Raw genomic sequence first — 27,996 nt, forward strand, 5'->3', positions numbered from 1 at the left:
ATTTTCTGTTCTCCAAATATATTTAAAGGGGTATTATACGATTTGATTATTTGCTCCTCACATGTCGCTGTCACTCTGGTAAAGCTTCTTTCTATTATTTTGATGATTTGGGCCCCGCTGCGATGAATCACACTGGGTCTTACAGGTGCTAACGGAGGGACTGGTCCATTATATACTTAATGGGTCTTATAATGAGGAGGAGAAATGTTTGACAGATGTGTTCCCTTTCGTTTTGATCCGATCGAATGTTTCTAAGAGAGAAAGTATTACTGTATAGCAGTTGTTCTATTCTTGAATGTAGGTGTTGATGTCGTGAGCATATTTATATTTCCTGATAAATTTGTATTACCAACTGATATTCTCTTAGAGTTGCTACATTTTTGCACGCCCACTTAATTACGTTATTCTAATAAGTTGTATTGATTTATCAATGTTTTTTCCATAAAAGACCGTCATAAACTTACCTGATTTAATAGTGTAATGTTTTTATTTCATTTCCTGATTAACGTTTTCTGTTTTATAAAACCATCTTCAGATCATTATTACCTCTAAATTGAACAGTTACATTGAAGTACAGTGGGTTACATTATGCGATATTATGTTAAAAGTATAAAATTATGTAAAATCGTGCGAAGGATATCATAAAAAACATTAATGTATATACATATTTAAAAAACTGTTGAAATATTAAGGTTAAAAATAGATCTAATGTAAAAGTTATTTTGCGGAGTGTACAGTCTTACGCTTCCTTTGAAATATAAAAAGGTATCCTATAATTATTTTATATAATAAGTGTCATGAAGTCTGCATTTACAAGATTTACGTTGTTCCAGTTAAAGTGACTAAGGTCACTTTCCTCTATAGTCCTATTCATATTGTTATAAATTTATTGAATATGGAACATTTAGAGCATATAGAGTGTTGGGAGGCCGGAGGGAAAAATATCTTTAGGGAGGCCGAGACGTAGATGGGAAGGTAATATTAAAATGGATTTGAGGGAGGTGGGGTATGATGGTAGAGACTGGATTAATCTTACTCAGGATAGGGACCAATGGCGGGCTTATGTGAGGGCGGCAATAAACCTCCGGGTTCCTTGAAAGCCAGTAAGTAAGTATGGAACATTTAGAACTGAAGAGAAGGTACACATTTATAGAATTTTACAACAAGAGCTTATTGCTTGAGAGTGCTTTATTGTTTAAGTGCACTTTAGAATGTAGACATTATTACTTACAGTATGAATTTTCATTTGCTAAACACTGAACCTTAAGGTAATTTCACATATAATTAGATCATTACACTTTACAGAGAATGTGACTATTATAATTAATAATATGTTTTATTAATTACAAAATATAACTTCAAACTTTGAAAGCAAACATTTTATAAATGTTCTTTTTGATGCTTGGAATTCTCTGGCACTCTCCGATTCACGTGTCAAATCCAAATCCTTCAGAAAGGATGCTTAGAACGGCTCTCCGACCGGTTTGATGGTTAGCTCGTGGACCTGAAACAAGAATTACCTCTAATCATTAAAAATGCGAAATATACTTTGACATGTCTTATCGTAATACCACAGACTAGTATACACAGTCACGAAGCTCAATACGCAGTAAATATGCATCCATATATAGTTGCTCACCACTAGGATCGCTACTATGGCCCCATTACAGACAATGCGAAATAGTACCGGCACAGTCTATTGTTCCTAGCACCCTCAAAACTCAAGCTTCGTGACTGTATACACTAGACTGTGGTAATACTGTAATCATCATTATTCTCAATTACAGTTGGGGTAAATTTGATTTTTTTTGGTGAAAATAATCTGAATCCGAATTCTATGAGTTAGATAGTTTTTATAAAATTTTTGTTTTTATAGTTTTGTAAATCAAAATATTTATTGCGGTATGCTCGAAGTACAAGGGAGCTGTAACTTCTCTAGAAACTTAAACTTGTCCCTACTGATCCTAACTACTACCAGAAGTATTCCTTGTCCTATCAGCTGAAATATTCAAGTTTATTAGATGACAGTGATGTTACATCATTCAACGTCCTTTAGTATGTCATGTATGCAGAAAAGTTTCATCTATACGAAGAAAGATTCTGAGAGGGTTCCTGAATCCTTTCTAAGATAGGCACCACCTTTGAAAGTTATATTATTATTTAACAAATGTAAGAATCTTTCTTGAGAATGATACATTTAACGGATAATATCTAACACACTTCTATCTATATGACGTGTATGTTTGTACTATTGCTATGTATGCTTGCAACAAATAATGACTAGACATAATATGTATTGTGTATCCTTACGTGTATGCATTTAGGTGTGTGTGTTTGTGTATGTCTTGGCTGAGGCCAAGCGATCGACGAGCCCTGCATTCTCTTATTCTCTTATTTCAAATTCTGCGCACCGCTACCCCAATTTATTTGGCTTCTCGTTTTCAAAATCTATCCGCATATCATCTATCTAAGTACAAGATCTCATCATAACAATTTGCTCATTATACCCTACCACAAGACATCGTTATATTCTTCATCTTGTACAGTTTCAGTTGCTAGAAATTGGAACTCGCTACCGAGTGATGTAAGGGGTTGTTGGACGATAACTTCATTTAGGTCAAAATTACATAAATTCTTACTTAACAAATTAACTGCTGATTAATATTTATTACATATAATGAAACTAACATCTGTCCATTCTTATTATTATCATTAATTTCTCTAAATAGATTTACAAAACCTCTAATGGCAAATACATTAATATTCTCATTATAGAAATTTATTTTAGATTTATATATATATATATTTTTTTTTTCTCCCTGTAACATAGTTCTAGTAAGCTTATATTAAATTAATTTTCATCATATTACTAGCTATCTAAAATCTCAAATTAATTATAATTGATTGAATTAAATTAGCTCATAAATTAAGTTACTACTTTACCGTATAGGTTTATCTAAGTTTAAATAAATATGTAGTCTACTAGTCGTTAACTTACCTGAAGAATATTGCTGGAGAACCTTTTAAGTGCAGTGTAAATATTCGTAATTTAAATATGTATTGTATTGATTAAGGCTGGTTGAGTGGAAGAGAAGGCCTTAAGGCCTTAACTCTGCCAGCGAAAATAAAACATTATTATTATTATTATTATTATTATTATTATTATTATTATTATTATTATTATGCACGTCTCCTTGTGTGTGCGAATAGCTCATGTTGTATGTAACAAAAATTTGTAATAACGTATTGGTGGAAAGTTAATAGTTTACCCAGAAAAAAATGTTTCCCCCCCCCCCCCCAAAATATTTAACATACTCTTATTCGGTAACTATTGTGAATAGGATCGTGATTTTCGTCCATGTCGATAGAAAATCTAACAAAGAATAATTAATTCCTCTGGCATATTTCCATAGCGTCTATGGTTTTCGTGTAAATTTAATTTAAAACCTATTCATTTTAACCCAATGAACGTTGCGAAACAGATTGCAACACTGCAGTCATAGAGACAGACCGCAGGCTTGTCAAGGTCAGTAATACGAGAGGGTTGGTGACTCGTGTGGCAGCTGTCTCCTATAAAAAATAATCTACTACGAACTACAACCTCGGGATACTTACAAATGTTACAATGTTCTTACGTTAAATGATTAATTTAAGATACTACACGTAAAATCCAGAACTCTGTGTACAATATGTTCGTATTGAAATAGATTCTTATAAGCGGTTTACTCCGAAACTGTAATATTAAACATGCTTATTGTAAAATATCTACTTAGCTAAGTACTCGTACATAATACATACCCCCCTCACGTAATGAATAATGCATTCTAAACTATTGATATTTTTAATACTTTGACGTAAGGAAAACAGGCTTATAAACATTCGATTTTTAAAATCACTGAAATTACATTATCTCACACTTTAAATGTCGCACAAGAAAATATCTACTTCGGCCGTAAGTGCAGTCTTACTTACTTACTTACCAATGGCTTTTAAGGAACCCGAAGGTTCAATGCCGCCCTCACATAAGCCCGCCAGCGGTCCCTATCCTGTGCAAGATTAATCCAGCCTCTATCATCATACCCCACCTCCCTCAAATCCATTTTAATATTATCCTCCCATCTACGTCTCGGCCTCCCTAAAGGTCTTTTTCCCTCCGGTCTCCCAACTAACACTCTATATGCATTTCTGGATTCGCCCATACGTGCTACATGCCCTGCCCATCTCAAACGTCTGGATTTAATGTTCCTAATTATGTCAGGTGAAGAATACAATGCGTGCAGTTCTGTGTTGTGTAACTTTCTCCATTCTCCTGTAACTTCATCCCTCTTAGCCCCAAATATTTTCCTAAGCACCTTATTCTCAAACACCCTTAACCTATGTTCCTCTCTCAGAGTGAGAGTCCAAGTTTCACAACCATACAGAAGAACCGGTAATATAACTGTTTTATAAATTCTAACTTTCAGATTTTTGGACAGCAGACTGGATTATAAGAGCTTCTCAACCGAATAATAACACGCATTTCCCATATTTATTCTGCGTTTAATTTCCTCCCGAGTGTCATTTATATTTGTTACTGTTGCTCCAAGATATTTGAATTTTTCCACCTCTTAGAAGGATAAATCTCCAATTTGTATATTTCCATTTCGTACAATATTCTGGTCACGAGACATAATCATATACTTTGTCTTTTCGGGATTTACTTCCAAACCGATCGCTCCACTTGCTTCAAGTAAAATTTCCGTGTTTTCCCTAATCGTTTGTGTATTTTCTCCTAACAGTGCAGTCTACTTGAAAAAAAAAAACATATACTCGTATTTACAAATTATCAATATTTTACTTCTTGGTTCCAATAGAAAACTGTATTACAGTACTGCAGTAATGATATACTTAAAAAAATTAAACTTAATTAACAGTAAAACAAAAACAAGAAAAAAACTTTATATCTTCTGAAACAGGCTACAAACGATGTTTTTACTATGTTTACTGTGACAAGAGATTAGCAACTAACTTTCGAGCAATCGAACTCTCAGCTGAGTTGTCAATCATCTGGCCACTGTAGAAAAGTCGAACCACGGCTATGGCAAAATGTCATGTATGGTTTACTTTGACACGCCTGACATAGGGAGACAGACCTTAGTTCGTTGACCTCTTACGAGAAGAAAGACCATTGTGTTAGCGTCGATGTTGCCAGATTGCTAAATCTTCCAACTTAATTTTTAATTAACCATTTAATAACAAAACGTAATATAGGTTTTTTAGTCATTTAAGTGCACCCTATCGCCCGTTTCAAGCTGCAAGATTATTTCACTTCCACTCTGTATAGACATGTTTGTTCTCTACCGAGAAGAATAAATTTCTAAGGGCAGTACACGTCTGTAATAAGATTTTTTGGAAAGTAAAGTAAACCTGGGATTTACGACACATAAAATAACTCTGTGCGGGATATACTGGGTGTTCAGTTCAAAATGTGTCATGGCTCGCTGTATGTCGTCATGTGGCTAGCCGATGAGCCTAGAGAATTCAATCTTCCTACACTTCCGCAGAGGCGTATTACCTAAATGCGAGAGAAGTTGCCTAACAAGTACGGCGTTCATTCTGAAGATTACTTACCGATACGTACGGTAACGCCAGTAGTGACAAGAATGTGAACTGTTTGGAAACACGTACTGAAGTGAGTTTTTTTTTCTTACTGTCGGGATATGGGGAGAGGGTTAAGACGATTACTTACGTATTTGTTAACTTGGACGGTCAACATGGACACGGAGCATTTTGATTTGTGTTGTGGAATGTTGCCGTACGCAAACGATGATAACAAATACCCTGCGTACGACTTGCCCGCGCAAAACACAGTTCGAAAGAGGTTATGGTAGCACACAGACTTTACAGACCGCCATCTGTTGCTACGACATTCAAGTTATACCGTACATGTTCTCAAGTTCAGATTGAACGCCTTGATTAATAGGCAACTTCTCTGACATAAAAGCTGAAACTCGCTTCAAATCGCTGACTCACAAAAGTGACGTCATGACACACTTTGAAATGAACACCCAGTATATGTTTATGTATGTATGTATGTGAGTATATGTATGTACTGTAGTCTGTCAGGCTGTTAGTTTCAGTTATTGTTAGTCAACTGTCCGAAGACTGGTTTCAATCTCATAAGTGACAACAATAAGACATCAGTCATGAGGCAACTGGACCAGGAGACAATGGGATAGGGTAGCCAGTTCGTTTCCCTCTCCATTGCATACATCGCTCACTTGTAACATGTTGCACTAATCAGACTTCAGATGTATTACAAACAATTGTTCTTCCTCTGACAAATATCGTTAAGTGAGATGTACTGCCTTATAATAGATGTAGCCTACATATCAGCCAGAATCTCAATCAGGTATAATTATCGAGGTATAATTATTTAATGTTCATAGTAGACGAACACAATAATCGGTGTTATTTCCTTGATATCAGGAAATGAGAAGACCAAAAATTTGCTTTAAATTTTTTTCTCTGCAAGCTTCGTTATTATATAGAGTGAACCGTAAGTAACGTCATTAATTTCAGGGGGTTATTCTTTGAGATATTTCAAACAAAAAAGTGTCTCACAATTTTGCTCCTTTTTGCTTCTTTTCCGAGATAAGAATTTGTTTTATATGAAACATTTTATTGCGTGTTTTGAGAAAACCATTGATTTAATTCCCCATATGGTCAGTCAATTTAAGAGAGCAGTGTATTGTGATAAATGATTGAAAGAATTTTAGTTTTGTCCTTTAAATGTGCAGAAATTTTATTCGAACAAATGTAACATTTTAAAATTCATTTTGAGAATGAAGTTACATTTGTTCAGATAAAATTTCTGCACATTTCAAGGACAAAACTAAATTTTTTAAAGTAAAATTTGTTATCATAATACATTACTCTCTTAAATTGGCTGAGCATATTGGGAACTAATTGAATGGCTTTCCCAAAACACGCAATTAAATGTTTCACATAAAATATTTTTTTTTCTCGAAAAAGAAAGCAAAAACGGAAAAAAATTGTATTAAACCTTTCTGTTTGAAATATCTCAAAGGCAACTCCTTGAAATAAATGACATTACTTATGGCTTACCCCGTATACTCAAGGGAAATTTGTTATTAAAAATCCGTTTTATGCTTACTTAAATAGTGCGAGAAGATTGCATTTTCTTTGCTTCCTCAGTAAATATTATTCCTATCCTAAATCTAATATGTTTATAGAGCAGCCGATAGTACGAAAATGGCTTTCGGTGCTGGACCTCGGACTCATTTCACCGGCATTATCACCTTCATTTCATTCAGACGCTAAATAACCTACATGTTGATACAGCGTCGTAAAATAACCCAATAAAATAAAATAAAATAAAAAAGTACGAAAATGATGTCAAAGGGCGAGGCCTTGACCGTGGCGACGTTCAAGCCCTGTGGGGTTTATTAAGAACTTAGTCTAGACCAGGCATGTCAAAACCCTGCACATTGTGCGCTGGTCTCTGTGCAATGTGCAGTTCCTATTTCCCTACCTGGAGGGAGTGAATCGTCTTGGAGGGGAACGCGACACGGCTGTACATTACCTGCAGTAGCAGAACAGCTTTGGTTTCAGTAACACAGATCAGTACGGGTGCTCATTGAGCTGTGATTGTGAATGCGTTGTGAATATAAAGTGAGGAGTCCACAGATATAACGAAGAAGAGAAATCACGAATCATATAACATAACTGTTATAATGTTTTCCCCACCCAACAGTAATTATTTTAAAATGAAAGGCTTTCATCACATCATGTGAACCTAATAGTGATGTGAGAATTTAAATCAGATTAGTGAAGTTCTCAAAATATGATATTCGCAAGCTCTTATTTCTTTTTTAGTACTCTCACGGCAAGACAAACTTGACAATGATGTTGTTTTGGAGTCTGTACTAACACAGCCATGAATGGTTAGACGACTTAAAACTTTTATTTGATAAGCTGATAAGTGATGAGAATATTGAGTGAAGAATACATATGAGGATCTTGAGGTTGTAAGGGAAGGAAGAAAGCAACTATTTGTAAAGCGAAAAAATTTTCTCGAAAAATAATACATAATGGCGAACTTTCCATCTCACGTTACTATATTATCTTAATATACTTACGTTAATAAACCTGACATAAAGAAAATGTCCTCGCATCACAGCTTGTGAAGTACTCTTTTAACACAATCAGTAACGCTCCCAACTTGCTGATACTTGCTCAACATTTTCCAAATAAACTATACTGTATATCAATTTAAATTCAAACTCAATTTATCAAATTTATTACTAATAATGTGAATTTATATTAATACACAGCAAGGAAAAATGATTCCAGTGTAAAAGCCTCACAATGTCCTATTGCATGTAATTGGGATTAAAATATTTTCTTTAATATGGTCCCAATAATACTTGAGGAACAATGAAAGAGTATTAGGTACTTTGAAATAATCAGTACCTACTATGTAAAATGAAATACTGTGTTCGTTTTTTATTGTTTCGAAATTACTGCAATATTTATATTTTCTTCAAATATTGTATACAAATCGTGTAAATAAATGATTCTTTACAAACGACTGCTTTGTGAATAGTAACTGAGTAAGTCTATTTTTTCTTGTGTTACAATTATTGTCAAATATAGACACTGACAATAATTGCGTTTTTTACTTCTGCTAAGTGTGTTTATAATGTCCAAATGTTAATTTAATTGAACACTAGAAGAACAGAATAGATTCTTGTACATCCCTCCCGCTAAGAACTGGTAAGAGCAACACGTGAATGACGCAATCTTCACAGACCGGCGTTCCGCGCACATACACTGAACTTTCAGTGTCTGATTTCTGACATGCCTGGTCTAGACTAATCGATGTAAGGACAGTAAGTAACACGTACCTGCACGTGCGGTGGTGTGCCAAGGACGTACAGGACGCCTTGTGAGATGTCCTCAGACTCCAGGCTTGGTCCCTGGTCGTACATCTCTTTTGGTGTGAGACCTCCTTTAATCTTGATACCAGATGCCTCTATTATGTCGGTTCGTACTGTACCGGGACTCAGGCTCTGTGAATATAAAAATAATAATGTATTATCATCATTCTACGCTCTTATTTACCTATTTATGTCCTGCGTATAGCATACTTACGTAACTCTGTTTCAATCTATAGTACAGTACAGTATGGTACGTCGGGACGAGGCCAGGAGATAATGGGGTAGGGTGGCCAGTTCCTTTCACCCTCCATTGTATATATCGCCGATTAGCTACATGTTACACTAATCAGACTTCAGATGCATACAAACAATTGTTCTTCCTCTGACATATCGTCAAGTGAGATGTACTGCCTGATAATAGAGGTCTGTAACTATATACCAGGGATGCGCAACCGCAATTGGAAGAGGGGAGGGTGAGTTTGCCTCTTTATACCAGCTACATGTGAGTTACGTTTGCTGAGTTTCAGTGGTGCTTGAATGCACTATGATATTCTTGAACGAAATTTAATTCAATTGTCTCAATATCAACGCTGAACATTGTAGATTTCGAGCCGATTGTATTTCACATTTCTTTTAGTGCAATAAAAGTAACTAGAGCTTCAAAGCTTGTCGATCAACATTTACGTTGGGATAAACATGTTCATTTTCTGTGCAATAGATTAAGAAAAATTATTCACTATTTTTTGTCATCCTACGAAATTACTTGATTGTCCATACTTTACGACTGATTTACCTCGCATTATTATAAGCTATATTACAATACGACATTATAGGATGGGGTAGTGCTTATAGTACCTCCCTCATGCCAATAACTCTGCTACAGAAAAGAATAATAAAATATGCCTTAATAAATCTCTTGATTATCCTTCAGAACTGCTGTATTCAGAATTTAAAGTATTTGACATCCATCAAATTTATAACAATGTATTACTGAATTTCGTACATAAAAACCGAAACATATTTAATTTATATTCACATAAATATAAAATCAAAAGATCAGACAACATATGCTTGACAGTTCCTAAATATACTACAACTGTAGCATATAATCACAGTTGCAACTTCGGTCCAAGGCTTTGAACGTATTCCGAATCTCAGCGCTGAGCAATCTGATGGCATCACGGTGTTCCGAATTTCACCGATGGAGTCACTGATGCACCACCGGTGTCGCACCGGTGCCATCAGCTTGCAGAGGTGGTGGCAGTATCCATCAGCTGCCATTAGTGAATCTGATTGGTTCTTGTACGCGGCGGGAATTAGCAGACGAATGACATCGTGCAATGTTGTGTCATGGCGGTGTGTTCTGCTGTATTGTTTGTAATGAGCACAACGTAAAAACAATGTTAATGGCTTATGAGCGAACATGTCAACGGACCAGTTATTACTACCGGTTCAAGAAATAAATTGTTTATGCTCTCTTTTCTTTGAACGAGATGGCAGTACGGAAATTTCGTAAAACTTTGCTAGCGTAGCATAGACAACAACTTATGCAGTCGCCATGATAGCCATCAATCCTTCCAGCAGTTTTGCTCCTATTTCGCTGCAGCGTGACGTCATTGTCGTCCACCGGTCCGGTGAGATTCGGAATACGCTGTTTATAACATGATAATAGATAAATTCCCAAACATACAATTTGCTAAGTTCAATTATTGTGATATGTGTTTTTTCTTCTTCTTTTTTTCTTCTATTACTTTTTACTCTGTTATTCAATAAAATGTCTTAACATTAACTTATGTGGAATGCCCCCTGAGCACGAGTATGTAACTTACTCTTTCTGGGGTTGCTAGAGAGTTCTTATACAGGGACATCACTTTATTTTTACCAACATTTTTAACATTAACCTGGCTATACTCGGAAATACTGTTGCCCCCTTCCATTACAGGAGTTTTATGTTACTAGTGCAATATGTAAACAAATCATTTTACTAGGTATAGGAGGAGAGAAAATTAGTGTATCCATTTATGTTGTAGGGAAATACGATATTACGATTTTCAGTTTGATGATTACTTTTACGGAATTTATCAAAATACAGTAGAGCAGTAACATTTTTTTCAAAAACTCAACTTTTCAGGCGGCTATGTTCGTTATATAATGTCTACATTATTTAGCATATTAATTATCGGTGTTAACATACAATATAGAAAGTGCATTTAAATTGAGGGGGTCATAAGTAAAGGGCTGTAAGTGCACTTAAGTTACTTTTGAGAAAATGGGGTTTAAATATTTAAGCTTTCTTAAAATCGGTGAAATTTTTATTTAAATTTTAATGTGTGATGCGACTAAAATATCCCTTTGCCACTAAAATTTTAGATACTTTAGCTTACACTGGATGCACTTAACGCATGTTATTACAAATGTCACTAGCATTCCTTTGCTTCTAGCCACCTCAATTCAAAAAAAGCTAATCTGAATTTTTAAACAAGTTGCTGAAAATGGTTGCCGTTCATTACAATGCAGGCTTCAATTCTTTACGCATATTATTAAAAACATTTTGAAGCATATTCTCAGAAATTGAATTTATCGTTTCTTGAACATAATTTTTTAGTACGATATTATTAATATAGGTTCTTTCTTCTATAGAAAACGCAACCATATTTATGAAATACACTATACACTGAAGTGTTTACTTCACTGCTTGAAGACTTCGAATGCAACAGCGGCCGTAAGTTTGTGTGTCTGACGGGAGCAAGGACATTAGTGAAGGGGTGCGAGTAAAGTACATTCAGAAATGCAGGTACAATAAAAATGCAAGTAAAAATAAAATGATGTCCCTGTATAAAAAATCAATATGTATCTTTGTTCTGGCAATAAAGTATTATCATTATTATTATTATTATTATTATTATTATTATTATTATTATTATTATTATTATTGTTGTTGTTGTTGTTGTTATTGTTGTTGTTGTTGTTATTATTATTATTATTATTATTATTATTATTATTATAGTAATTTCCTGTAATATATTTAACCAAGTTGGTAAATACGGCATTTGCTCACCGTGACTTTGATGCAGGATTTATTGAGCACCAACTCTCGCCTGAGTCCTTCTGTGAGAGCAGTCACCGCATTCTTGGATGCAGAGTAGAATATGATCCCACAATCCTCGCTGTTATGCGGTACTCCGTGACCTGAAATACTGCACACAAATACCCGAGTGAACCATTTTGTTACATGTGATAGTCCGAAACTATTTGTATGATCGCCATTTTCTGCCTTGCGGAGTTGAAGTCCCATTATAATTTAACTTCGCATGTTGAAGCTCCCGCAGGCAAAGAAGTAACTCTTGACAGTTTCCTAATGTGTTGTTGTTGTTTATTGATATTTCTGGCTTTGAGCCAGAGGCTGATTTAGGGTCTTATACGCGCAGGACGCCCTCTCCGGCCATTGTACATAAATAACAATAAAATATATTTACACATATGAAACTATTTCTGGCATAAGTGCCAGTAGGTGTGTGAGTGCAGTGACTGATTCCTTTTATTTTGTGTAGGTCTAATTTGTTGATTTGCTATATTTGTAGGGAACTAGTTAGTATAAGTTAAATATAATAACTTATACATATGTACATATCAGGAATGGTGACCGGGAGAAGAGTTCGGGATAAAAGATATCATCTGATAGACAACGTTAATGTATTATTATGGGGAGATTAAGAGGAAAGAAAGAATTTGGGAAGAATGCAAAATGCTGGGTTTGCAGTTAAAGACCTGCTCTTGGGCAGAACACTATGTATGCATGCATGCATACATACATATTTACGTACGGTACATACATATTTTTTTGTTGAGATTTTAAAGTTCCTCCTCCGGTGGCAGAAGCGTCTGAATCGTTATGGAGACTTTCATGGTGTAATGTTATTTTATTGATCTGCCTCTCTGTTGCTGTCGTGTGTCCTTTCAGACAGTATTCAAATTTCCAACAGTGTTTGCGGTTTTGTTTGTGTGTTTTAGTTTGGTGGTTGGGGCTGGTGGTAGTTGTAGAGGAGTTTCTCCAGTGTTGTTCTGTTGTTTGTGTTCGGGGGATTTGCGAAGATGTGTTGTGTATATACGCGATTTACTGCCGAATGTGTGTATTTCCTGTTTATGTTGTTTAGATGTGTGAAGAGTGGCTTTGTTTTTGTCGTAGTGTAAACTGTGTTGTTTCTGGTGCGTCTGTGCAGGTGGAATATTTGGCGGAGAATTCTTCTTTTGCGGGCTTCGAATTTTGATTGGGTCGTTGGAGGGGCTTGTGTGAGGAAAATTGAGGGATGTATGCATAGGAATCGAACCAGTGCTTTGTATAGGTGGAGGAGTGTTTCGGTTATACAGCCAGGTCGATTGATGCCACTTAGGTAGCTTATTGCTCTGGTGGCTGCGTTATATTTCCTCCAGGTTTGTTTAGCTACTTCGGCCCAGGAGAGTTTGGAGGTGAAGGGTATTCCTAGATATGTGAGATTTCGCTGGAGTTTTCCTAATGTATATTGTTGAACTCCCATACTCTCCCCGGATCCCTTAGCCAGTGGGAACTGGATACGTCACTCCCTGGCTCTGCCTGACCACCCGCCCGCCTTCCAACTGACTGCCATTGGAGTAAGGAAAGGGAGAATGCTGTTAGTTGCAACGTCGCGCTCTGGCCTTGTGCCTTCCCCGTGCAAGAATAGAGACGTCAGAAGTTGAGTCTTTCTCCACGACCACTGTAGGCACACTTGACGGTATCCACGTGACCTGACCTTAGTCAACATGACATTAAGTCTCGAACCGAGACAACACTGGACATCAGTATAAAAACTCATCTCTGAGTCGAAATTCGAACCCTGGATCTGGTTTCTGCTTATTGCCATATCAGTTTTAAAAAGTAAAAGTTTCCCTTTTTAGGGTCCCAACAAGAAACATGGGCACATGCTTTCATAACCTAGACATTACAATGGGGTGGCATAATCAGCACCACGCTCAGTACCGGTAAGTACCCGGTGAGTACTCGATTTGACAAGCGAATGAGACTGTGGCGTCTTTCTGACAGTTTCGAAATGAGAGAAATCTCGTTGCCGCACGGCATTGAATCCGGATCGTCTAGTTCTTAGCCAGTTGCTCTATCAAATGAGCTATATGGGCGCCATTTCCATAGTTGTTTCTGAAAACCTTGTAACAAGAACAGTAACAAGAGCAAGAGCAGGAAGAGGAGGAAGAGCAGGAGGAGGAGAAGGAAGAGAAAGAAGAGGAGGAAGAGGAAGTATAGCAGGAGGAGGAAGAGGAAGAAGAGGAGGAAGAGAAAGAAGAAGAGGTAGCGGAGGAATAGCAGGAGGAGGAGGAAGAGCAGGAGGAGAAAGAGGAGGAAGAGGAGGAGAAATAGCTGAAGGAGGAAGATCAGGAGGAGGAAGAAGAGGAAGGAGAGGAGGAAGAGGAAGAGGAGGAAGAGGAAGAGGGAGGAAGAGCAGGAGTAGGAAGAGGATGAAAAGGAGGAAGAGGAAGAAGAGTAGGGAGAGTAGGAAGAAGAGGAGGGAGAGGAGGAAGAAGAGGAAGAGGAGGAGAAATAGCTGAAGGAGGAAGCGCAGGAGGAGGGAGAGGAGGAAGAGGAAGGAGAGGAGGAAGAGGAGGAACAGCAGGAGTAGGAAGAGGATGAAGAAGAGGAGGGAGAGGAGGAAGAAGAGGAAGAGGAGGAGAAATAGCTGAAGGAGGAAGAGCAGGAGGAGGAAGAAGAGGAGGGAGAGGAGGAAGAAGAGGAAGGAGAGGAGGAAAAGGAGGAAGAGCAGGAGTAGGAGGAGGATGAAGAAGAGGAGGAAGAGGAGGGAGAGGAGGAGGAAGAGGAAGAGGAGGAGAAATAGCAGAAGGAGGAAGAGCAGGAGGAAGAAGAAGAGGAGGGAGAGGAGGAGGAGGAAGAGGAAGGAGAGGAGGAAGAGCAGGAGAAATAGCTGAAGGAGGAAGAGTAGGAGGAGGAAGAAGAGGAGGGAGAGGAAGAGGAAGGAGAGGAGGAAGAGCAGGAGAAGGAAGAAGAGGAGGGAGAGGAGGAGGAAGAGGAAGGAAAGGAGGAAGCGGAAGAGGAGGAGAAATAACTGATGGAGGAAGAGCAGGAGGCGGAAGAAGAGGAGGGAGAGGAGGAGGAAGAGGAAGGAGAGGAGGAAGAGGAAGAGGAGGAGAAATAGCTGAAGGAGGAAGAGCAGGAGGAGGAAGAAGAGGAGGGAGAGGAGGAAGAGGAAGAGGATGAAGAGCAGGAGTAGGAAGAGGATGAAAAGGAGGAAGAGGAAGAAGAGTTGGGAGAGTAGGAGGAATAGGAAGAAGAAGAAGAAGATGAAGAGAAAGAGGAGGGAGAGCAGGAGGAGGAAGAGGAAGAAGAGTAAGAGGAGGAGGAAGAGGAGGAAAAGGAAGAAGAGGATGAAGAGGAAGAGGAGGAAGAGCAGGAGGATGAAGAGGAAGAAGAGGAGGGAGAGTAGGAGGAAGAGGATGAAGAGGAGGAGGAAGAGCAGGAGGAGAAAGAGGATGAAGAAGAGGAGGAAGAGGATGAAGAGGAGCAAGAGGAGGAAGAGGAAGAAGAGGAGGGAGAGTAGGAGGAAGACGAAGAAGAGGATGAAGAGGAAGAGGAAGAAGCGGAGGAAGAGGATGAAGAGGAGAAGGAAGAGCAGGAGGAATAGGATGAAGAGGAGGAACAGGAAGAAGAGGAGGAAGAGGAAGAAAAACTACTACTACCACCACCACCACCTCACCACCACTACTAAATACCAAATATTCTATACATTTTTAAGAACTGCATTGATAATGCGAAATAGCAGTTACATACCTATTAATATGAATGATGTGACCATCGTCCACGCCACGCTCTTTCATGGACTGAATGGCCTCCTTGGTGCACATACTGAGACCTAGAACGTTTAGTTCCAGTATAGTGCGCCAGTTCTTAACAGGCCCCTCTGAAAAAGAGAACAAGGGATGATCATTACAACAATTATACAAATTCCGTGGGTTTGCCATAGTAAATCTTTCACTGACAAATGAAACCAGGAAATTTTTTGTGACGATTCTAATACATGGGCCTTCAGACGCTGAAAAGAAAATAAAATTCTGTTATGATGAACCGATCTAAAATTTCATCATCAGAACTTTCCTGCTTTGCATACAGAAGGACATTCTGGAGAGAGAGGAGATTGCCCCTGCTCTTTATTGCGTCATGGACAGTCTTACTTGAGACCATATAAAGTTTCACTTCGTGAGGATCGCGTAGCACATTCTAAATGTACCTGACAGAGAGCTGTAGCTAGCGACACCAGCATTGTTGATAAGCACGTCCACACCTCCCAGATTGTCCTTCACCCACTTGAATGCAGTTGCCACGTCTTCTTCCTTCGAGACGTCAGCCTTTAGCGGATATAGTGTGCCTGATGCTCCCTTCAGCTTTTTCTTCAGCTCCTGTAAGAAATGAAAGTATTTAGTAAATACTATATGTAAACTCGATGGCATGCCAGATGGTTTTTGAATTTCAAATGCCTACGATATTGCTAGGTAGCACTAGTAGGGCATTTATTGCTTGGAGTTCAGTTGTAATGGAGCGATGGTTTGTACAAAAGCGTATTAGTGCCGTAGAAATGTTTATTAGAACAAACTTAGCTACACAGCGAGAGTTTCCGACACATTTTAACATGAAACGCACATCCTAGGAACACAGGGACGAAGAAGGTTCTAGTGCAAGATTCAAAGCCTCCTGGCAGCCGTCATGTGAAGAGCATTAAGGCTGACTGGATGCCATATGGCACTTGACATATTTTTCGGGACATACGTCAAATCATGCATGATTAATTGCAAAATCCAGCTTGCTCACAATTCAAATGGCCATATACGTATGTGGCATCTCACAGAACAGTCTGTAGCGGGTAATTCATTTCTGCTAGAATGGAACAGTGTGGACAATTATTGAGGTATTCTCTGGAACAATAACTTAACTACAATAATATTGAATTTTAGTTGCAGAGCAAGAAACATTTTAGATCTGGTATAAAAACATTGCGCAGGACGACATTCAAATATTTCTAGAGTGTGCTGTGTTTGTTGGAGGAAAATAATATTTTGTCAGGAGGGAGAAGTGTTATCAAGAATTCAATATACGAGTACATCCTTGAAACGGAAAAATGACCTAACGTAAGTTTTTATTCCGGGGAACGCCTCAGAGTGGACAGCGCATGGATATTGTTTTCAAACTCTAATTTGGAAGTTAAATTAAACTGCATAAAATATTTTAACCTTCTCCTCCAATAAACTATATAAATTAGAGTAAACATATTGCTTTAAAATAATTTTTAAACCTTCAGATGTCTAAGTCCCAATATAACACAAGTGATTTACAAAGACGGAAAACACATGATCTGCATTTTACATTAGACCTAATTGTGACGAGAATTTTGTCTTGTTTTTTTTTTCTGTATCCGCAAAGACAAGCGTGAAATAATAATAATAATAATAATAATAATAATAATAATAATAATAATAATAATAATAATAATAGCTAATATGATACACAACTGTTGCTCAATGAATCAAATACCTCCTTATTTTACAAGTATCATGTTACCTCACAGAGAAATAGATTAACAAAACTATTTTTCTTCACTTATTATTAGGCTTCGTATTCCAGCTACCTAAAGACTGAAGTTAAAGACACATTGGGTATATAGTACGCCGAACACAGATGATGCAATGGATACGGTTATAAACAAACACATCGTCGCTGCGTGTTCGTGGAGTACATTCGACTCCCGACATTCTGAAGCTATACTAGTAAACACATGCTTGAGCCATCATTTTCATTTTCGTCTTGATCTTTGCAGTGAATAAGCCTAATAACGTGCATTCGTAAGTTACGGAACTTGAACATATGCGGATGTCACTTGAAATGATTTTATATTGCAAGAAATTCTTTCAATAGCACATGACGTTATTGGTGTATGATGTATAGTCCCGTGCTGTAATTTCCGGCAGCCAATCGCGTTGCAGGCCGGCTACATTTAAACGTGTGCGTCTTGTGATTCGCTGATTCATTTCTTAAGGCTCGATAAATACTTGATATAATCGCCCGCCATTTTTGGTCTTTCGTTGGCGTTCGCAGAGAGCACACGAAGACGTTATTTGCCGCTCAATTATTTGCTGAATTACATTGCGTTTGATTTATTATCATAGGAGCTACGGCATGATAATGTTTAACGGTGTGGCAAATAGATTCCTCGTATGATAGCTCGGCACGTAAGAAAAAAAATGGCGAACGATACTACCTACCTAAAATTTATAGAGCCTTCACTTTCTAAGACGTAAGCAAAGAGGCGGAGTCACGCCGGAAATAACAGTGTCGGGACTATAGTACAAGATATTCCTACAGTGCGATAGTTTTTCGTGTTTCATTAGGATAATGCATCTCACTCACTGAAAACCCACTAATTTTCTATGTACTTTTCTAGAAATTGCCTAAAATGAAGATTATTTAATTTATTAATTGGGATGTTGGCATTGAAAATCATGGTAAAAAGGTATCCCCGTAACATGCCATGAAGGCACTTGGGGGGCATGGAGGTAGAGCCCCATGCTTTCCATGACCTCGGCACTAGAATGAGGTGGTGTGGTCGGCACCACGCTCTGACCGCCTTTTACCCCCGGGAAAGACCCGGTACTCAATTTTATAGAAGGCTGAGTGAACCTCGGGGCCGTTCTGAAAGTTTGGCAACGAGAAAAAATCCTGTCACCACCTGGGATCGAACCCCGGACCTTTCAGTCCGTAGCCAGCTGCTCTACCAACTGAGCTACCCGGCCGCCCCTTGAAAATCATGGTAGGCTACACAAATCCATGCTAAACATGGAGTTAATATCTTCATAATTTTGAGATTTTTATGGTACTGGTTCTTCTTTATTACGTTCAACACACTTTCTGTGCCTTTTGGTATTGCAGTGTCTTTCAGTGCACTGTTTTTTTGTCACTTTTACGTTTATATGTAATGTTGTCTATATTGACAGTAAAAATATTAGTTCAAATATCCTCAACTATGCCCCGCAATATTACACGCTCTGCAATGAACCTTCAATCAGCCACAAAGGTGTAGTTACTTAAATAGCCCTAATACGACTAGCAAGAGCTGTGATCGATAAGATTACTCACTATGGCTGCGTCTCGGTTTTGACTTTCTAGACTTCTAGAGCATACCTGCACAAACAGCGCTCAATGAGCGCGCGCGCTCTCCTTCGGAGTGGGAGAGCCGTGTTTACTGTTCGCCGAAACAGAGAGGAAGATACGTAAGAATGACGTAGACTTGCTATAGGTAGAGGAGAGGGAAACAACCACTCAGTTATCTAGTGGAGTGCAGTGCAGTGTGTAGGCCTATTCTCAGTAACTGTTTCACGTTGCTAACCTACTGCTACAGCACAGTATGTAGAAATCTAAAAGACGGAACGTAACATTTAACATTTAACAATTTACAGCTCGAACTTATTGATCTTCAATGTGACCTAAGGGCTAAAGATCATGTGAATAATACTAGTAGCCTGGTTGAGTTTTACAAGACTAAACATTAGCAATAATATCCACGACTTCACAGGCTGGCTGTGAAAGTGATTGCTATGTTTGGCTCAACATTTATATTTGTGAGCAACTGTTTTCTATAATCAACTTTAATAAAGGCAGGCATCGAACATCTGTAAAATTGATGTTTCATTACGATCAGTAGGCTACTGTTCCTTTCAGCTGCCAACAGCATAAAACCTCGTTTTGATGTACTGATGAATAAAAATATAACAAAATGATATTGTTCACTTAAGTAGCTATAGAATTTCTATTATTTCTGTAAAATAAATATTTCTTTATTAATTAATAATAGTACAAGATAGTTTTGCAAACACTGAACGGGAATTAATTTCATAAACACTCGTAATAGTACCTCATTTTGTGTATATTTTGTACGAGATCACCCCTCCTTCCAGTCCACCCTTATACAGAGCGCAGCTAATATCTGCATTCCGCTCATGAGCTGTGAGCCGGCTCGGAAAGCACAAACCTTGTGCAGGCCTGTTCTAGAGAAAGAGGGCAGAGGATGCGTAACTATTTTGTGTATGAAAGTACCTGTACTTGCGCTGTGATGTCACATATACTTTGAATCAGGCAACTTCATTTCAGTTTATAGGTTGCTGGAATACGGAACCTACTTATTACACATTAATAGTGCTACAATCGGAGAAACTATGGCTGTGCAAATTGTTTAATTTAAACTATCACACTTAAAATTCATGCAGACGATTGTGAATTTTAATTGCTTACGATTTACAGTACTAACCTGTTTAAGTGCAATCCATAATTAAGGTTATATAACTGGAATTTAATTAAAGTATATTGCAGGCTACGCGGTTTTATGTAATAGTAATCGATATGTGCAGGGTGCAATCGATGCCACCTATTAATACGAGCTTATTACTGCATACTGTTCAGATTTATGTAGCTCGACGAGATCCCGCCATTGCCCAGTGCCCATAACTGAACATTTTCGAAAGCTGACACATTTTCATGCGGAAAACACAATGGAGCGCCATGAAGTGTGGTTAGCAAATAGCAGACCATGCAATTCACACTACACGGGCTATCACGTTGGTTAAAAAAAAGTCTACACTATATACAGTAAAGTCGGCTTCAGAAGGGTTAGTTCAGTAATAACCACTTAAATCCATTGTGTCCTCCTTAAATATTATTTACTTAAAACTATTGACCCAATTCTCATCTGAATAGGAAGGAAAATGATGTTTAATCATTTACAAAACGCTTTTATTCTACTTCTTACATTGTTGGCGAGGTATAAAAGATAAAATAATCACGATTCTTCAAAGGTTATATGTACCTTTATTTCTAGCTTCAATATTAATGGGAAAAGAGTATCATTCTACTAAATTTGGTCGTCCAAAAATTTTGTATGACTAACAAACGATTATTATTAGAATATGCATTTTCTTGAACCCTATTTTACCCGAAAGTACATTAGGGTTATAGTTATAGCCTGAGTTTATATTATTATATTGAGAATTCATTTGACGTGGGTAACCCAGTCTTGCTACTTAAAATTAACACATATCTACTACAATAATTTCAATTATTTACAGGTTCTTAAATTAATTACATATAAAATTACATTGACGTGGGTAACCCAGTCTTGCTACTTAAAATTAACACATATCTACTATAATAATTTGAATTATTTACAGGTTCTTAATTACATATAAAATGACATTGACGTGGGTAACCCAGTCTTGCTACTTAAAATTAACACTTATATATACAACAATAATTTGAATTATTTACAAGTTCTTAAATATATTACATATAGACTTACATTGACGTGGGTAACCCAGTCTTGCTACTTACAATTAACAATTATATATACTACAATAATTTGAATTATTTACAAGTTATTAAATATATTACATACAAAGTTACAAAACTCTTTATAGCAGCACGTTTTTGTGAACAAATTGAATAGTGGTTTGTCATATATTATATTAAAAAAATGTAAATGTCCGACCAAAATAAATCTTTTGTTTTCGAACACTGGACAATGAAACAGAAGGTGATCCACAGTCTGCTCTTCCTCACAGATACATAAATAGCCATTGTCCTTATGATTAACAAATGATTAATAATGACAAGTCTAAAAAGTATAGTTTTTTATTTATTTAGATCAGCTATCTTTAATTGATGCAAGAACAAACATTTTCAACTAACTGGTAGTCATCATCTGATCTCCAAATAATATTTATACAGGGTGATTCGTAAGTAATATCATAAATTTCAGGGGATTATTCTTTGAGATATTTCAGGCAAAAAGGATTAATACAATTATTTTTCTCGTTTTTGCGTCCTTTTCGACATAATTTTTTTAATATGAAACTTTTCATAGAGTGTTTTGGGAAAGTCATTGATTTAATTTCCAATACGCTGAGTCTATTTAAGAGAGCAGTGTATTTTGATAATAAATTATTGAAAAAAAATCTTAGTTTTGGCCTGTAAATGTGCAGAAATTTGATCCGAACAACTGTAACTTTGAAAAATTCCTTTCTGAACGAAAAGTTATATTTGTTCGGATCAAATTTCTGCACATTTAAAGAACAAAAGTAAAAATCTTTCAATCATTTATTATCATAGTACACTGTTCTCTTAAATTCAGTGAGCATATTGAGAATTAAAGCAATGGCTTACCCAAAAAACGTTATGAAATGTTTCATATAAAACAATTTCTATCTCGAAAAAGAAGCAAAAACTAGCAAAATTGTATTAAACAATTTTGTTTGAAATATCCCAAAGAATAACCCCCTGAAATTAATGACAATACTTACGGTTCATTCTATATATTACACACAAAATATAAAATATGAAAGTTTTACATAACAATTTATGCTACATTGTATGGTTGAAAGTCAAAGATTAAATAAAATATGTGAGAGGTTAATCTCGACATTTACTGATTCCTTATTGATTGCTAAATCAGAAGGCTAACCTTTCGAACATTTTAATCTTTGACTTTTAACTGCATAATGTATCATAAGTTATTATGTAAAACTTTTATATTTTATATGTTATGTATTCACTATGCAATTATATAAATATTTAGTGTAGACCCATCATTAGTTGAAATCGTTTATCTTTGCATCAACTAAAGATAGATAATGTAAATCAATAAAAATAACTATAAGTTTTTAACTGTTGTTATTATTAATCACTTGCTAGTCATACACTAGCAACTTGTCGGAAAATATGTCCCTAAAAGTACTCAAAAGTTTATCCCTATAACTGTGTTTCCGTGAATCCATAAGGATACAATCATCGCCGTTTGAACACAATTTTATTCCAGTTTGGTGAGATGGCGACATTCTGCGGCCTTAGAAGCACCGAATTCACTGTTTCAGCCAGTGGCTGTTCTTTCAGTTTGATGGATGTAGCCTAATTCTGTAGAATAAGTGTTCTTTCTCAGCGAGATTTACTTGCAAGGCTTAGGTCTCTATCATTAAATTGCTTAACCCAATTTGCCCTACTTCTGATCATCTCTTAGCTCCTTATATCATATTCAGTTTGCATTCATGTCTGTTTTCCAAAAGGAACGTAGAGGCACTCGAATTATGATTGTATTGTATTGAATTTAAATCCATGGCTAAACAGTTTAATAAAAAACTCAACACACCAACTGTTCAGATTATTTTTACCTATCTGCTTGTGTAGCAATCAGTAATTTCTCTTAGGCCGTTACCGCAACAGAGCGCTGCAAAAATTGGGCAAAACTATTTTTTTTTCCTGCTTAACGGTGCTTCATAGAAAAGAAAAGTGTAATAATAGTTTTTTTTTATATATATTTAGCATGTAGAATCACGTTTTAAATTTTGATGCACCAGTCCTCTTCCACCCTGTATACCACAAATAGATATACATTCTGATGATTATTGAAATCACAGTCTAGTAGGCTTATATATAGTCGCGAAGCTCAATACGTAGTAAATATGCAAATATTAGATAGTTGCTCACCACTAGGATCGCTAATATCGCCTCATTACAGGCAATGCAAAATAGAACCGTCACAGTCTATTGTTTCTAGCACCCTCAAAACTCAAGCTTCGTGACTGTATATAGTAGACTGTGATTGTATTGTATTGTATTGTATTTATTAACATTCCATGGTATTCATACATGCTTACAGCTAGAGTATGGAACAAGTCAAAAAACTTAATACTATTATAAAATCTTAATTTATAGTCACAGTCTAGATGAAATATATAAAGACGAGATTTACAATATAGTCTACTAGTACAACACATAGTTTTAGTATCAATTTCATGAAGTGTTATTGAATGTCATGAATTCACCTACAGAATAGAAGGCGTGAGAAATTAGGTACTTATTTAATTTGGCCTTAAATAATTTTATGTTTTGAGTTTCATTTTTTATATCGATAGGGAGGCTATTAAAAATTTTTACTGCCATATAACGCACTCCTTTTTGATAGCACGATAGACTTGCCGATGGAGTATGAAAGTCATTTTTTTTGACGTGTATTTTTGCTATGAACCGTTGAATTAGTTACAAAGTTTTCACGATTACATACGAGGAAGACTATTAATGAAAAGATATACTGACAAGCCATGGGCATTATTTGTAGTTTTTTTAAAATAGTCCTACACGATCCCCTACATTTGGCACTTACTATTATTCTAATTACTCTTTTTTGTAATAGAAATATATTGTTACTATCTGTGGAATTTCTCCAGAATATTATTCCAAAACTCATTACCGAGTGGAAGTATGCAAAGTATATTGTTTTTAAGGTATTGATATTTACTATCTTTTGCATAGATCTAATAGCAAAACAAGCTGAATTTAGTTTGGGGGTAATTTCTTTAATATGTTTTTTCCAATTCAACTCATTATCGGTTTTTAAGCCAAGAAATTTGGTTGTTGTTGTTTCTAATAGGGATATATTGTTAATTATTTCGCTAGAAATTTGCGACGTTGAATTTGGAGAGGATTTAAATTGAATTATGTTAGTTTTGTTACAATTTAATACTAATTTGTTGACTGAGAACCAGTCAGATATTTTGAAGAGAATTTCCTCTGTTGAAGATTGGAATGTGTTGGAGTTATTGGCTGTAATTACTATAGGCCTACTTGTGTCATCTGCAAATAATATGGGATGACCTACATCTTTTATAAGGGGGGCAAGATCATTTATAAACACTAGAAAAAGTAGGGGACCTAATATTGATCCTTGAGGAATTCCATCATTAATAGTTCCCCATGTCGATGTGATTGAAATGTTTCAAAATAGCACCTTGCCTAGTAACTCAAAGACACATGAGTAGAACATTTTTTGTAGCACAGGTGTCGAGCAGATTTTAGAGCCAGTAGTGCCTATTGCTGAAGCCGTGCTGGTCCCTTGGGAGCCACACACTGTTTTTATGTAAACGAACTATGGATGGGGAAATATATCGACTTCGGCTATGTTCGATGCTGCCTTTTTAGCGTTATTTCAAACTGACGAAGTACTTCGTTTAAACGTACAGTATTTATTTTGCAATTCATTTTGAATAATTTTCAGAAAAGTCTATGATATATAATACAGTTCTACAACAACTATAGCATTTGGACATCGTCCACAAATTAACCATGTAAGTTTCCATCCACGTAACACGTCATACGAAATTGAATTCATTTTATAATATCTTTAATATCTCTTCATTTAAAGTTAAGTCATTAACTTAATAATACATATACTTAAATTTATCTAATAATACACCTATTTAATGTCATATCTTCTTAATGTGATTTAGTCAGAATGTTATGATTTTCATCTTTAGCAAACACGTATTTGACAATGAATTTTCGATTCTAGCCTATTTAATTTACTTACTTACTTACTTACTTACTTACTTACTGGCTTTTAAGGAACCCGGAGGTTCATTGCCACCCTCACATAAGCCCGCCATTGGTCCCTATCCTGAGCAAGATTAATCCAGTCTGTACCATCATATCCCACCTCCCTCAAATCCATTTTAATATTATCTTCCCACCTACGTCTCGGCCTCCCCAAAGGTCTTTTTCCCTCCAGCCTCCCAACTAACACTCTATATTCATTTCTGGATTCGCCCATACGCGCTACATGCCCTGCCCATCTGAAACGTCTGGATTTTATGTTCCTAATTATGTCAGGTGAAGAATACAATGCGTGCAGCTCTGCGTTGTGTAACTTTCTCCATTCTCCTGTAACTTCATCCCTCTTAGCCCCAAATATTTTCCTAAGAACCTTATTCTCAAACACCCTTAATCTCTGTTCCTCTCTCAAAGTGAGAGTCCAAGTTTCACAACCATACAGAAGTTTTTAGCTTACTGTTAGGTTTCGTAACAAGCTGTTTTTTACGGTGATGGGCTGTTAGCCCTTCGCCCAACCCCCAAGCTGGAGGACCACCCCTTAACGGCTGTCCACGACTGCTTATTCAATATATTCGCAGCTACCCTCCATATCTGGAGGCTGTCTTCTCTATCCGCAACCTGAGGACGCGCCATGCCGTGGTGATAGGGACCCACAATACATAGATTTAATTTAATTACCTAACTTTATTACTTCTATCTTAGATTGAAGAGTATCACCGGACATAATGTACGTTCAAGCTAATGTCGTCAATTAACATCAGAAGACAACCTAACATAGAAACACATCATCTGTTATAAACGACATCCACAACAACTTTGAGAAATTAACGTCTCAAGGCATAATCTTAATTTATACATTATGACGTATATACTTCGTTTGGACGGTGAAAAGGCGTGCAGTAACGAAAAAACAAGAACATGGGCACAAACAAATCAGATAGTATAGATCAAAGACTGTAAGCATCTCTTCACATAATATATCATATAGATTTCAGTTTTATTATTTTATTAGTGAAGACCTGCAATTTTATATATGTACATGCATTGTAATCACACGTGTGTTTTTAATCAATTGACAGTAAGGGTATATTTACACAAGAAAAGAGATATATTGATGTCCTAAATTATGTTGTTTTTATTATGTTTTATGCTCATTAATGTATATTGTATTTTGATTGAGAGACATATGTACTTATTATATGGTTTCGATCCCAGGAAGCTGACTTCTACGACACAATGGTACAAAAATTGATTCATGTTATGACAAATGTCTCAATTCCAGTGGGAGATACGTTACACAATTAGCGCAACAATTGCTGTATCTGTTTCAATAAATCTTTCCATGTAATTGTGTTTTTTTCTGTAAACGGCCCCAGGTAAAATCACTTTCTGGATGGACTCGTAATTATGGTCGAGTGGCCAAAATTTGTATAAGCACTTCTTTTGACATTATTAATATGGCGGAAGAAAAAAAATAACTTTTTTATTTGCTCCCATCAGAATGTTTGCTTGTGAGACAACGCTTCCTATCCCGGAAACCAACTGGAAAAGATACTGTTACTTTGACCTTTCAGGATTTTGTTTCATTAACATGTTCATAAGGTCCCGCGTCGTGGTCTAAGGCATCCTGCCTAGGACTCGCGTTACGGAATTCGCGCTGGTTCGAACTCATGGGGGAAGAAATTATCTCATGAAATTTGAGCCAGTGTATGGGACCGGTGCCCACCCATCATCGTGATGCACTTGGGTAACTACGATAGGTAGCGAAATCCGGTTAAGAAAGCCTGCTGTAGCGGCTGGGGGGATCGTCGGGCTAATCACACGATTCCGCCATTTGGTTGGATGATCGTCCACCTCTGCTTCGACATGTGGACGTGAGGCCAGCAGCCGGCTGGTCGATCATGGTCCTTCATGGGCTGTCGTGCCTCGGATTATTATTATAATAATATGTTCATAAGCGTTTCAATTTATTTCTGTATTGTTTTAAGGAAAATTCACTAAAAGAGGAAAAAACAAAAAATAAAGTTGTTGAAAAGTTTCAAACAATCATAATTATGCACTTAGACACTATATTTATGTGTCCAGTGCATAAAACCTCATTCTTTACAAAAAATTGTTATGAATTTACTTAAAAATTATGGTGGCCATCTATCCCTATATCCTATGGCCATCTCACCCACATATGTTGGGTGAGATGGCCAGTGGCCTATTATATTTCAAACGTATTTTTTTATTACATCAGTGAATTCTATGCGCCCTGAGGCACTGTAGTGGAGAAACATAACTTAAAAGGAACGTATTTGATTTGTTTCGTATTTCTTTATCAATCGGTTACCCTGTTCTAAGTGATTTAAAAAACTATGGCCATCTAACCCGGAATTACCCTATATTAATAGGCATGCATTTAAAGTGTCATCATAAGAGTGGGCAAGTCGTTGGAAGTACCTACTACTTGTAGTGTTATTAAGTTGTCAGCAGCGTCTGGAAAAAGTTTGAAGATGGATGTTAGTTTCCCTTTTATTCACTCACTTCTGACTTCGGTTCCTTCCCCTGAGGTCATGCAGTGGTCGGCAATTCTTGACTCGAGAGTCAACCCCT

The 27,996-nt window shown here is 36.7% G+C and overlaps 1 protein-coding gene across 2 annotated transcripts in view; it reads right to left on the minus strand.

Annotated features, from left to right (window-relative positions):
• Positions 1–1,170: 1,170 nt before the first annotated feature.
• LOC138712447 (farnesol dehydrogenase-like) overlaps positions 1,171–27,996 on the minus strand; it is a 46,876-nt gene continuing 20,050 nt past the window's right edge. For both annotated transcript variants that reach the window (XM_069844271.1, XM_069844272.1), the window contains exons 3-7: positions 16,211–16,379; positions 15,754–15,883; positions 12,001–12,139; positions 8,910–9,074; positions 1,171–1,504 (exon numbers count right to left, since the gene is read on the minus strand). In XM_069844271.1, the coding sequence (XP_069700372.1) occupies positions 1,463–1,504; positions 8,910–9,074; positions 12,001–12,139; positions 15,754–15,883; positions 16,211–16,379 (645 nt within the window). In that variant the 3' untranslated portion in view covers positions 1,171–1,462. The remainder of the gene's footprint in view (positions 1,505–8,909; positions 9,075–12,000; positions 12,140–15,753; positions 15,884–16,210; positions 16,380–27,996) is intronic.

This window comes from Periplaneta americana, chromosome 13 (assembly GCF_040183065.1).
Source record: "Periplaneta americana isolate PAMFEO1 chromosome 13, P.americana_PAMFEO1_priV1, whole genome shotgun sequence".
NCBI classification, from domain to species: domain Eukaryota; kingdom Metazoa; phylum Arthropoda; class Insecta; order Blattodea; family Blattidae; genus Periplaneta; species Periplaneta americana.